The sequence below is a fragment of the Apis florea genome, unplaced genomic scaffold (genome assembly GCF_048593485.1).
Source record: "Apis florea isolate Af1SG1 unplaced genomic scaffold, ASM4859348v1 contig_3793_pilon, whole genome shotgun sequence".
NCBI lineage: Eukaryota > Metazoa > Arthropoda > Insecta > Hymenoptera > Apidae > Apis > Apis florea.
Window position 1 is genome coordinate 1,007,244 of NW_028256856.1, and position 10,257 is coordinate 1,017,500.

A 10,257-nucleotide genomic window follows, 5' to 3' on the forward strand; every position below is an offset into this window, starting at 1 on the left:
ACACCTCGGAAGACAGATTAAACGAATGTCCGCGGGTAAAACGATCTCCCTTTATCTCGAATCTCAAGAACGCTCTCCCTGCCCGCGCCGCTCAAGAACTCTTTGAACCCGCTCTCTCTCTCTCTCTCTCTCTGTCTCCGTCCTCCGAGCAACGATCCTTTTATACGGTGGCGGTCGAATGGAAGCTGACAGTTTACCAGGTATTAATTATGCCGAGGGTAACGCAACCCTCCAGCAACCCTCCACTCGCTTAACTCCAATCCACTTTTCCACTATTTTCTCCTCCCGATAACGAGCCCCCCGCTTCCACCGATCCGAATCGAAGAAAACTCGTAACTTTTCCCGAGAATTCGAATTCATTCGGATTATTCATTCGTTGGACGTATAATAAATTTAAAAAAAAAAAAAAAAAAAAAAAGAAATTACAATTCACGGATGAAGAAGGGTTAAATGTAAAATATGGTGTCGAGATTCCAAAGTGTTTGCTCCTCGACGAATCAAAACGACAAATTGTTCGACACGGTTGGTGAAAATTGCATCACCGCGATTTATTTTCTGCTCTTTCTTCGCCTCGTTTCTTCGGCAAACCGCGAAACGTTTTTTCTTCGCGGCGAGGGGGCGCGAGAAATCGCGAAGAATGGAAATAGGAGGGGGGGGGGAGCTCGATGAACCTCAATGAAACGCGATAGAACCAAACAAAACCGGTCCAGCTGGATTTTTGTAAGTCAGGTTTTTTTGCCCTTCGAGAGTAAATCGAGAAGAGTGCGGGAAGATGCGAGACAAGAGGAGACGTAGGGGATTCGAATCGCCGTTTGGGCTAGCTCCAAATTTAGAGGGACACGCGTGTGGGCAACCTCGCCGTGCCATCAATCTTCCATTATTCGTCGATGATGGAAAGAACGGGGCGAGCGTTCTTTTCAATTTTGCTCCTCCTTCGAAAAATTTCGACGAGAACGATCTTGCCTCGATTCGGATAAAAATATCAATAATGACGGGACGGGACGCGCGTAATCTTCTATTAAAATAATCCATGTAAATAATCCAGTGTAAATATTCTGCCTACGCGACGATGCCTTCCTCCTCGATCGAAACGAGGGGAAGGGACCGGAGCTTGTTCATTGCGCGTTCCGCTCACGATTCTTAATTTTCGAAATTCTTTTCTAAATTCGATTAATTCGTTGAACAAAAAAAGCACACGTGTTAAATTAATCCCGACCGTGTTAGATACAAGCATCTACTCGCAGAGAAGAATCTCAACACCTCTCCTAAACCACCCCACGCGGCTCATAAACCTAGGAAACATCTCGACTGCGAATTCTCCTCTTCCCGCTCGTATCGAAGTGGCCACAGCCGCGAGAGAATTAACTCGTTTAGACGTAATCTCGGTGGACGATCCGTTCCTCCATCGAGGCGAAGAGAAATCTCTCGTCGAGGCGACACTCGCGTGATATTTTAGTGGGATACTCGCGGTATCAGCCTTAATATCTGAAATTCTGAAGGCGCCCATACCGACCGGAACGAGGATACACTCCTCCTCCTCCTCCTCCTCCTCCTTCTCAGTCAGAGAGAGAGAGAGAGAGAGGTAGGTGAATAAAGGTGAGAAGGAGGGACGCGTATACCTCCTCGAACCGCGGGACAATCTCCTCGCAGCATCGTCCGCCGATGTATCATCTTACGCCGGTGCTAAAGGCGATGACTTTATCACCGATCCGGGCAATCATTCACCTGGCAGCCCAGACCTCCCCCTCCCGCTTTTCTCGCGAACGCCTCGCGTGCTTGCCGCCTTCTTCTTCTATTTGGCCGGATAACGGATCGGCCGAGCGGCCGAAATGCCGCTGAAATTATCGCCTCGAAAATTCCCGCCGATTCTCCACGAGGTCACGGCCGCCTCCGCAAGGATCGAAAGGAAGGAAGGAAGGAAAAGGTGGATAATAATAGTTGGTTCTCGATCTCGACCTTCCCCTCCTTCTTCGACGAGGAGAGAAAAATGGAGAAATCGGTTGTGCCGATCGTCGCGGTTTCACGCTTCGATTGCGCGCGACGCTGCTGCGGTCTCCGGCGATGAAAACCTGGCGTGACCATGATGAGGGGGTTGTTTTTGCCGGATCGATGAAGTAGCTTTGTTTAGCGAAAATGTTGGGACTTTGTTGCCCGGTGCAATTGGTCGCAACATCTCGGCGCGATGTTTTGACTCCGGTGGAAATGGATGCGGAGGAATGCTAGAGAACACGTTTCGTTCCCTTTCCGCACAATTCTCTTCTTCCTTTCTTCGACCAGCACAGATGAAATGAAATTTGAGAAACGAGTCTCTCGTTTTATTATATATTATATATATATATATACTTGATATTTATTTAATATACTCGACGAGGTTTCCTCGAGTCGTTCGTTTGATTCCCGCGAGATTGTCACGGAAGCGCGTTGTCTTGAAATTTGAAAAGTGGACGAGAGTAGGTGTTCGAGGCTCGTAAAATCCTTCGACTCCTTCGATAAAATCCACGGCAACTTTGTGCGATGCGAAAGATTTCATCGCTCGTACGAGATCGATTTCAATCGAAATTATCTACGCACCTACGCACGATTCCGTGGAAACCATGAGTGGATTAATTTCAACAGTGGGAACATTTTCCAACGTTTCGAAATCTAATATTGCTGTTAACAAACGGACGGGGCACACACGGGTTAATGAAGGGAGACGTCCACGCTTGTAACCTCAGATAGCAGGTTGTCCCGACCGAACGTAGGCGAACGTCTTCCATGGGTGTCCTCACGGTCAATGACACCGGTATTTATAACGTCGAATCATCGAATTCGTGCTTCCGCGAATTTCTACGAAGACACAATGAAACGAGCCTCGAGACAAACAAACAAACGCTAGTTGGAATAGGTGAAAGTCGAACGAATTGTTTTTCGATTATGTGCGAAAAAAAAATTTATCGTTCGATTTTTATGGAAAGAGGAACGCACTGACTCATCTCGCAGCTTAATGCCGCCACAGATCATAACCACGGACTTTAATGTCAACGAGAGAAAGGCAGAAGCACGACCCGACGCGAGCATATACTCGCCACAGGATTTACGTAGAATCGCGTTGACCCCGTGTTTCCTACATTCCGAGGAAGAATACAATTTTGAATCGATCCTTTCATCGTTTACCCCCCTCCGTTACGACAAAACCAAATTTTAACGAACGTCCGTTCTCCATCGAATCTACTTTCGTCGAAAAAATGAGAAAGAGAGAGAGAGAGAGATGTATTTCAGAGGAAGAGAGAAAAAGGACAAACTCGCGAAAGGATTGGAAAGGAGGATGAAAAGTTGGGGATCGATCTTTTTATCCGCGATCGAGAATCCGGAAAGCGTGCCCCTTGTCGGGCCACCCACGGCCTCCCATAAGTATGGCGCGAGCTACGGCCAGCTACGCGCCATAAATCGGGATTTTATCTCGAAACTGGCGGCCCCTTGCCACGCCGCGATTGCGTAATCCCAAATTGCTCTTTCGATTCGATGCAATTCGGGGAATCTCAAGGTCGATCGTGTAACGCGAACGACTTGTCGAGGGACGTGCCTTTTATCGTGTTCGAATTATCATCGTCTATATCTATATTCATATTTTGCTACTTCAAATTTATGTGTATTCCGTTTCATCGAATTTTCGTCTTTCTCTCTAGGAGTCGCGTTGGGTCGCCGACGATGTCAGCGACTGTTGCCGGCAATCAGCAACAGCAGCATCCGCATCAAGAGTGGGACATCAACGACTCGAACGTGCCGAGGGTAATTGCACCAACGATTTTTCTCTTCTCGAGAATCGTTAAACGTATTATTCATTACACACAAACATGATCCAAATGGAATATCCAATAGTTGCTTCGCGATTCTTTCTAATTTCATTGAGAATTAAGTAATTAAGATATTCGTTCTATCTAAACGCAAAACGAAGAATTTCAAAATTATCTACAATAGAATTATCTAATTTTACGGTGAAAGATATATATATATATATATATACATTTTGAATCGAAGTTTCCGATAATAATGATAATTGAAAATAATCGTAGGTGGTAGAGTACGATCCCTGGTGCGAATGGGCGGACGGCCATGTGAGACGAGTGTACGGGCCAGATTGCGAGGAAGCGAGAAGACACGCATCGGGATGGGCGATGAGGAATACGAACAATCACAACGTGAGCATCTTGAAAAAATCTTGCCTCGGTGTGCTGGTCTGTTCGCAAGAATGCATACTACCTGGCGGCGGAAGGGTTCACCTTCGACCGGCAATTTGTGACAAGGTAAGGGAATCGAAATCTCGCCGAGTAATTCCTAACGCGAATTCTACTTTCTTTTATATATCAATTTCCTTCGCCTGCTTCAAAACTCTGTTCCACCACGTGAAATATTGTTATTTCAGAGATGAAAAGTCAAATGTGCTTTTATATTGCGATATTGTGATTATTACTGAGGCAACGGTACGATTATAAATAACGCGATTTATGTGGTTTTCAGGCGAGGAAAAAGCAACAAGGGAAACCATGTCCCAATAGACAATGCACGGGTCGGTTGGAAATACTTTCGTGTCGCGGCCATTGCGGTTACCCTGTAACGCATTTCTGGCGACATACCGAGCACGCGATATTTTTTCAAGCCAAAGGACAACACGATCATCCGCGACCAGAAGCAAAATCCACGTCCGAAGCGAGGCGAAGCGTGGGTGCCGGCAGAAGGGTACGCGGATTGGCGGTCCTTCTTGCAAACGAAGCTGCTTTGGGTTCCAAAGTACGTTTATCGAAAAATTATTTTATCGATTTCTTTTCAATAATTTTCCACGTTTCCACGTCACTGTACACCGTTCGATTTGCCTCGCGTAAATAAAGAAAAAAATTCTTTCACGCATCGCAGACATCGTCATAACCTCTTCTCGCGGATAAAAGTATTCGAAAGCTCGAAATTTATACGTAATTAATTACTATTGCACGCTTAATACGTATAAGAGGCTTACCTTATCGAGATTTTGGACGAATGACGGATTCCAATAACGCTTTGTTTATTGAGAATAACTTCTTGATTCTTTTGTTAGTTTTACAAGACTAATGAACTTGAATTGTGTTGCACTTTTTCAGTTAATGTCACTACGTGGAACGAAAAGATCGAATTCGGAAGCAATCGAGCAACCGCCAAGAACGACGCAACCACCGCCACTGATACCGGACAAAGGTTTTATTTCCAATCGTTTTATTTCCAAACACACGCTTGTTTCGCGTTGAACACTGTCAATAAATTTTCGTAACTGTCCTAACAAATGGAGTTTCGATAAATTTACTTCTTAAATTCGAATCTCGCCACTTTTACCGTGTTAACGTTCTCGTGTTGGCGTTTACCATTTGCTCCGACAGGTGGCACCAGCTGCTACGGATTGTGCCAATACGCAGCAATGTTCAGATCATAGATTCGAGCGCGATTTTTTAAAACGTTACTTTTTAATCTATTTTCCAACGAAGACGAAATTTTTGTGTATTTGTGATCAATACGCATAATAATTCCAATATCTAAAAAAATTGTTCCAATTCGGTACAAAAAAGTTTTTAACATTAATAAATTACATTTTTTTTTTATATAAATAAATGAAAGAATAAGATTATTATTATTATTATTATATTTATACTTTCCTCGTCCATAATTTATTCGTGGAAAATGTTAATATTTTCATATAACGTTGCAGGATACTCGTGTTCCTGCCCACCGTTCGAATGCATGTGCGGCCTGCAGAACAACGTCTCGGCTTATCAACCGTCTCATCATCAAACAACCATGTATCCCCAACAAACGGCCTCGAACGACACCCCCTACTGGCTCCAAGACACGGTTCCAACCCAAGAAACATCGTTGGCCTACAATCTCCCCAATCAAGTGTCTCAAGAGGCCTCCTACCCCGATTTCCCCCCGTTCACCGGAGAATTGCTCCAACCGGAGGAGATCTTCCAGCTGGATCAACCCCTCAGACCCGAATTCACCATGAATTCTCAAGAAGTGGCCAGATCGCCGCCCACCTTGCTCGATCTTGGAAGCGGTACCATAAAGTACGAGATGAAACAGCACCAGGACCAGACACCATACTGGAACCAATTTCTCAGCGAGGACTCGAGCAGCAGTCACTTGAGCATCCCTCAGGACGAAAGGCTTCAATTCCCCGGCTTCGAAACGGAGAAAGACTCGCCGAGCACCGGGTTCTGCGTGAAGAGGCCGGTGAATCAGTTCGTCCCCGAAAAAGAAGGGAATCACCATCATCACTTGACCGATCCTTTGAACTTTCAAGATTATCAACGACACCCAACCACGAATCACAAGAATTTCGCGGGGAAGAGCGAGCAAGAGGGCAACTATTGGGCGCAAAGTCATCATCAGGACCAGGATCGTTTGAACTTTCCCGACTTCGATCCCCGCAAGGAGGAGGAGCTGTTGCCCCCCTCGACGAGAAGGGGGGACGTCAACTGTTTTCCCAAAGAGAACTGTCAGCAAGGATTGATGGAGAGACCGGGTTACAACGTCTATCCGAAGAAGGAGAACGGGATCGCGGTGGATCGCCCTGCTCGCAGCCCCATGGAGAACAAGCATTACTCGTACGACGGTTACGGCCATCAGATGTTCGAGCAGCCTGAGACAGCGGCCAAGAATCAATTAGCCAATCGAATACCGAATAATCAGAACGCGAGTCGAATGGTGCTCGACGAGAGGTTGTCGACGAATCCCGACTCGAGCGAGAGATTGTTCCCGGACACGATGGACGCCGCTATACCCACGCAAAATAGCCCCGAGCCCTTCTTCTATCCCAGCAACGATCGTTGCCACTACACCTGCGAGGTGGTGGACACGCGGCTACCCCAAATGGCCATCGCGTCATCGGTGGCGCCGTCGAGCGGGATGAACAGTTACGGGGACGTGGCCGATCTCGATCTTCCTCCTTTCGTCGACTACACCCTCGTCGGGATGCTGTGCTCCACCGAGGAGGACACGTCGAGCTTGCTACCCCCTAGTTGCCCCCAAAATGCGCACAGCTACGTCCCCCATCATCATTAGATCGTCAGAACGATCGATCGTTTTCGTTTGTATGATAAATATAGCGATAGTGTCGTGTGCACTTTTCTTCTTTTCACTCCCCCCTCTCCTCTCTGTCCCGTCGATGTCGAAACAGATGACTTTACACGTGAGGAAGGCTCGACAGGAAATGTTGTAATGATTCAGCAATGAGAGAGGAAGGAAAAAAAAAAAAAAGAAAAGAGAGATCTCTGTTATTTAAACGATAAAGGATAAAGGATATTAAATAAAGGAATTTTTGTTAACAGGAGGGAATTTCTTGTTGTTCGATAAATTCGGCGATGGGAGAAAGGCGTTCGAAAAGCAAGTTCGAGTCGAAGTTGAGCTTGGAAAAAAGTCACGAGCGATTTATTCGTAATTTATTTTTTATTCGCAACAGATACTCTCACGATCACAATTGTATGTATATTATGTATAATATAATCATATACCTATTTTGCATTACACTTTCTCGGATATTACATGCGCGATATTCGTTTCTTCTTTTCTCTCTCTCTCTCTCTCTTTTCCTTTTTCCTTTTTTCTTTCTTTTCTTTTGCTCTCTCTTCTTTCCCCTTACTTCTTCCCCACCTCACTCCATTCGAACAATCACTCTCTCACGCCAACCTTCACAATCCTTCGTCGATCGTCAAATATCCGTTTCCACCCCCTATTCTTGTTTTCCTCCAAGCGGCGAGCACAAGGGAGACGAGAAACGAAATCGAATCCGGTGCGAATCCGGTTCGCGTGCATCGCCGAACGATCAACGATTTATCGATCATCGCTTTTCGCGTCTACCTCTCGCATACCTCTCGGCCATTCGTTCGTTCCTTTTTCTTCTCCTTCGATCAATTAATTAATAACGAATACGTGTACACACGTGTTTACCTATTCGAGGAAAAGAAGTGCGATTTTTAATCACTACGAAATCGCTCGTTTCGCGATTGCAAAAGCGTACTACTACGTGGGGGATCGCTTAAGAAAGAAAGAACGTTCGTTGGATCGTTCGATCGATCGCGAAACTCACGCTCGCGGTCGGACCCTCGATTCTCGTTTTTTTGACGCTTGTTCGCGCGAATTATGCCACACAGCTCAGAGCTAAACGGTCGTTCAATAATCGGTCGCTAATTGAATGCGTGCTTTATCCCCCCCCCCTCCCCTCCCGGGAGAATCGCTAAATCTCGTTGGAAAAGTAAGTGCTAAAATACCGTCGAACTCGAAGTGTAATCTCTATCTGTCGATCGTGATCGAGCGAAACGAAATTTTACTACTTTCTACTTCTTTGAGCTAATGATGAGAAATAATAATAATAATAATAATAATAATAATAATAATAATAATAATAATAATAATAAGAAAAGAAAACGAAAGAGAAAAGAGAAAAGACTGTAAATCGAAAGAAGCGAAGAAAGAAGCAAACGTAAAAGAAAAAAAATCACGTTACGCGATATCGCTTGATGATTTTTTTTTTTTTTTTTTTTTTTTTTTACATCCTCTCGTAGTACGATTCTCTTTTTTCTTTTTTTTGTCAAATTTTTCTCTCGATTTTTTCTTGTTTTTTTTTTTTTTTTTCTCTCTCTTTTCGTAATTATTCCATTACTGTACGAATCACCTCTCGCATAGAATAGTATAAACGTATTTCTAAGCGTATAAATTTTGGTCAGTAAAAAAAAGAATATATACTATAATATCGAATTATTATATTTTGTCCTATACACGTCACACGTAAAACAAACTCTATCAATACTACGTTTACATATTCTTAATTTTTTTTTTCCCCTTTTCATTCTTTTTTCTTTTTTTTTCCCTCTCTCTCTCTCTCTCTCTCTCTCTCTCAGTTCACATTTGCTCGTTCACTCATTCATTCAAACTCTTTAGGCGTCTAGGTAAAAAAATGGGGGTGGGAGAAGAGGGTGAACGACGTTTTCGTTCGTAGAATAATCGCTAGAAAAATAAAAACGCGGCTTTATCATCCATATGCATATATATATATGTATATATATATATACTCTTTCCTCTCTTTCCTCTCTCTTTCTCTCTCTCTCTCTCTCTCTCTCTCTCTCTCGATCAATCAATTTCCCTTATCATCGATATTTTCCTCTCGCTTTCCACATCTTCTTTTCTCTCACTCCCGAATCACATCCCGTTTCCCTAAAAGAAACAAATTTCTTCTGAGGTGTGGCTCCGACACATTTTTTTTTTTCTTTTTTCGCGGAACGCATTCCGAGTGAAAAATCTCGTCCCTTCTTCTCGCGTCTGGATCGATCGCTCTCCAGAGATCAGATCGATCGAAAATGATATAAAAGAAGGGGGTGGGGGGGGGGGGGAAGGAAAGGAAAAAGAAAAAAAGGAATCGATCGACGAGTCTTGAAAACGAACGATTATCCAACGATTTTCGATGATACGCTTCGCTACTTGATATCACCTCTTCGATCGAGAATTCTCTGCGACCACGAGAAATTAACACAGAAACGTTGCAGGCACGTCGCTTTGATATACTCGCGCTAAGTGTAATATTTAATTACCGTCCACTTTGGACGAAAGAGCAAATTGGAAAAAATTCATTCTCCATACCGATCGATCGATGTATACGTTTCTTTTTTCTTTTAACGCGCGATTAAATTTAACTCGCGAACTTATTTATATAAATTTATATAATATTCGGCGGCTCCATCGAAAGAGAAGCGTCGAAAGAAGAACGGAGTAAAATCGTATCCTCCTAAGCATCTAAAAGTCCCCTGCTTCCGCGAACATTTGATGGCGAAAAATTCGTTTCGTTTCGCTCGAAGAATTTCGCCATTTTTCTTTCTTTTTTTCTTTTTTTTTTTTTTTTTGATTTCTATATTATATTTGCGATCAATCTCTCAGCGCAGATCACGACTCTCGACGCACGAGCTGCTCGATTTTATATTTATACGCGTCGTATACGTAAGAGCGTTACTCAAGGATGCTGGCTTTTACTCTTAAGGAAAAATAATGGATATGGATATCGTCCATACAGCAGAACGTTGGTTGTACGTTGTTTCACTGCGTCGTTGCCGCACGAAGAATTTGTTTGTTTCTTTGTTTGTCACGATTGTCTCTCGATCTCTCGACCAAGACTTCGAGAGTTCTTTCTTCGATCTCGATGCCTTTCTGCCCGGCAGAAATTTTGCAATCGTCGAGAAAAATACAACGATTGCAAAGCCTCTT

At 44.0% G+C, this 10,257-nt stretch overlaps 2 protein-coding genes across 4 annotated transcripts in view; one reads left to right on the forward strand and one right to left on the reverse strand.

Annotated features, from left to right (window-relative positions):
- The first annotated feature begins 2,986 nt into the window (after window positions 1-2,986).
- Window positions 2,987-10,257, forward strand: part of LOC100866509 (uncharacterized) — a 7,747-nt gene continuing 476 nt past the window's right edge. Inside the window, exons 1-6 of the mRNA XM_086915787.1 lie at window positions 2,987-3,099; window positions 3,669-3,771; window positions 4,056-4,286; window positions 4,501-4,772; window positions 5,096-5,208; window positions 5,714-10,257. The exon at window positions 5,714-10,257 is cut by the window's right edge and continues 476 nt beyond it. Coding sequence (XP_086771913.1) covers window positions 2,987-3,099; window positions 3,669-3,771; window positions 4,056-4,286; window positions 4,501-4,772; window positions 5,096-5,208; window positions 5,714-7,068 — 2,187 coding nt within the window. The 3' untranslated portion in view covers window positions 7,069-10,257. The remainder of the gene's footprint in view (window positions 3,100-3,668; window positions 3,772-4,055; window positions 4,287-4,500; window positions 4,773-5,095; window positions 5,209-5,713) is intronic.
- Atg17 (autophagy-related 17) overlaps window positions 7,434-10,257 on the reverse strand; it is a 39,993-nt gene continuing 37,169 nt past the window's right edge. For all 3 annotated transcript variants that reach the window (XM_086915558.1, XM_086915557.1, XM_086915559.1), the window contains one exon: window positions 7,434-10,257. This exon is cut by the window's right edge and continues 4,275 nt beyond it. The gene's annotated coding sequence lies outside the window, so the exon portion shown is untranslated.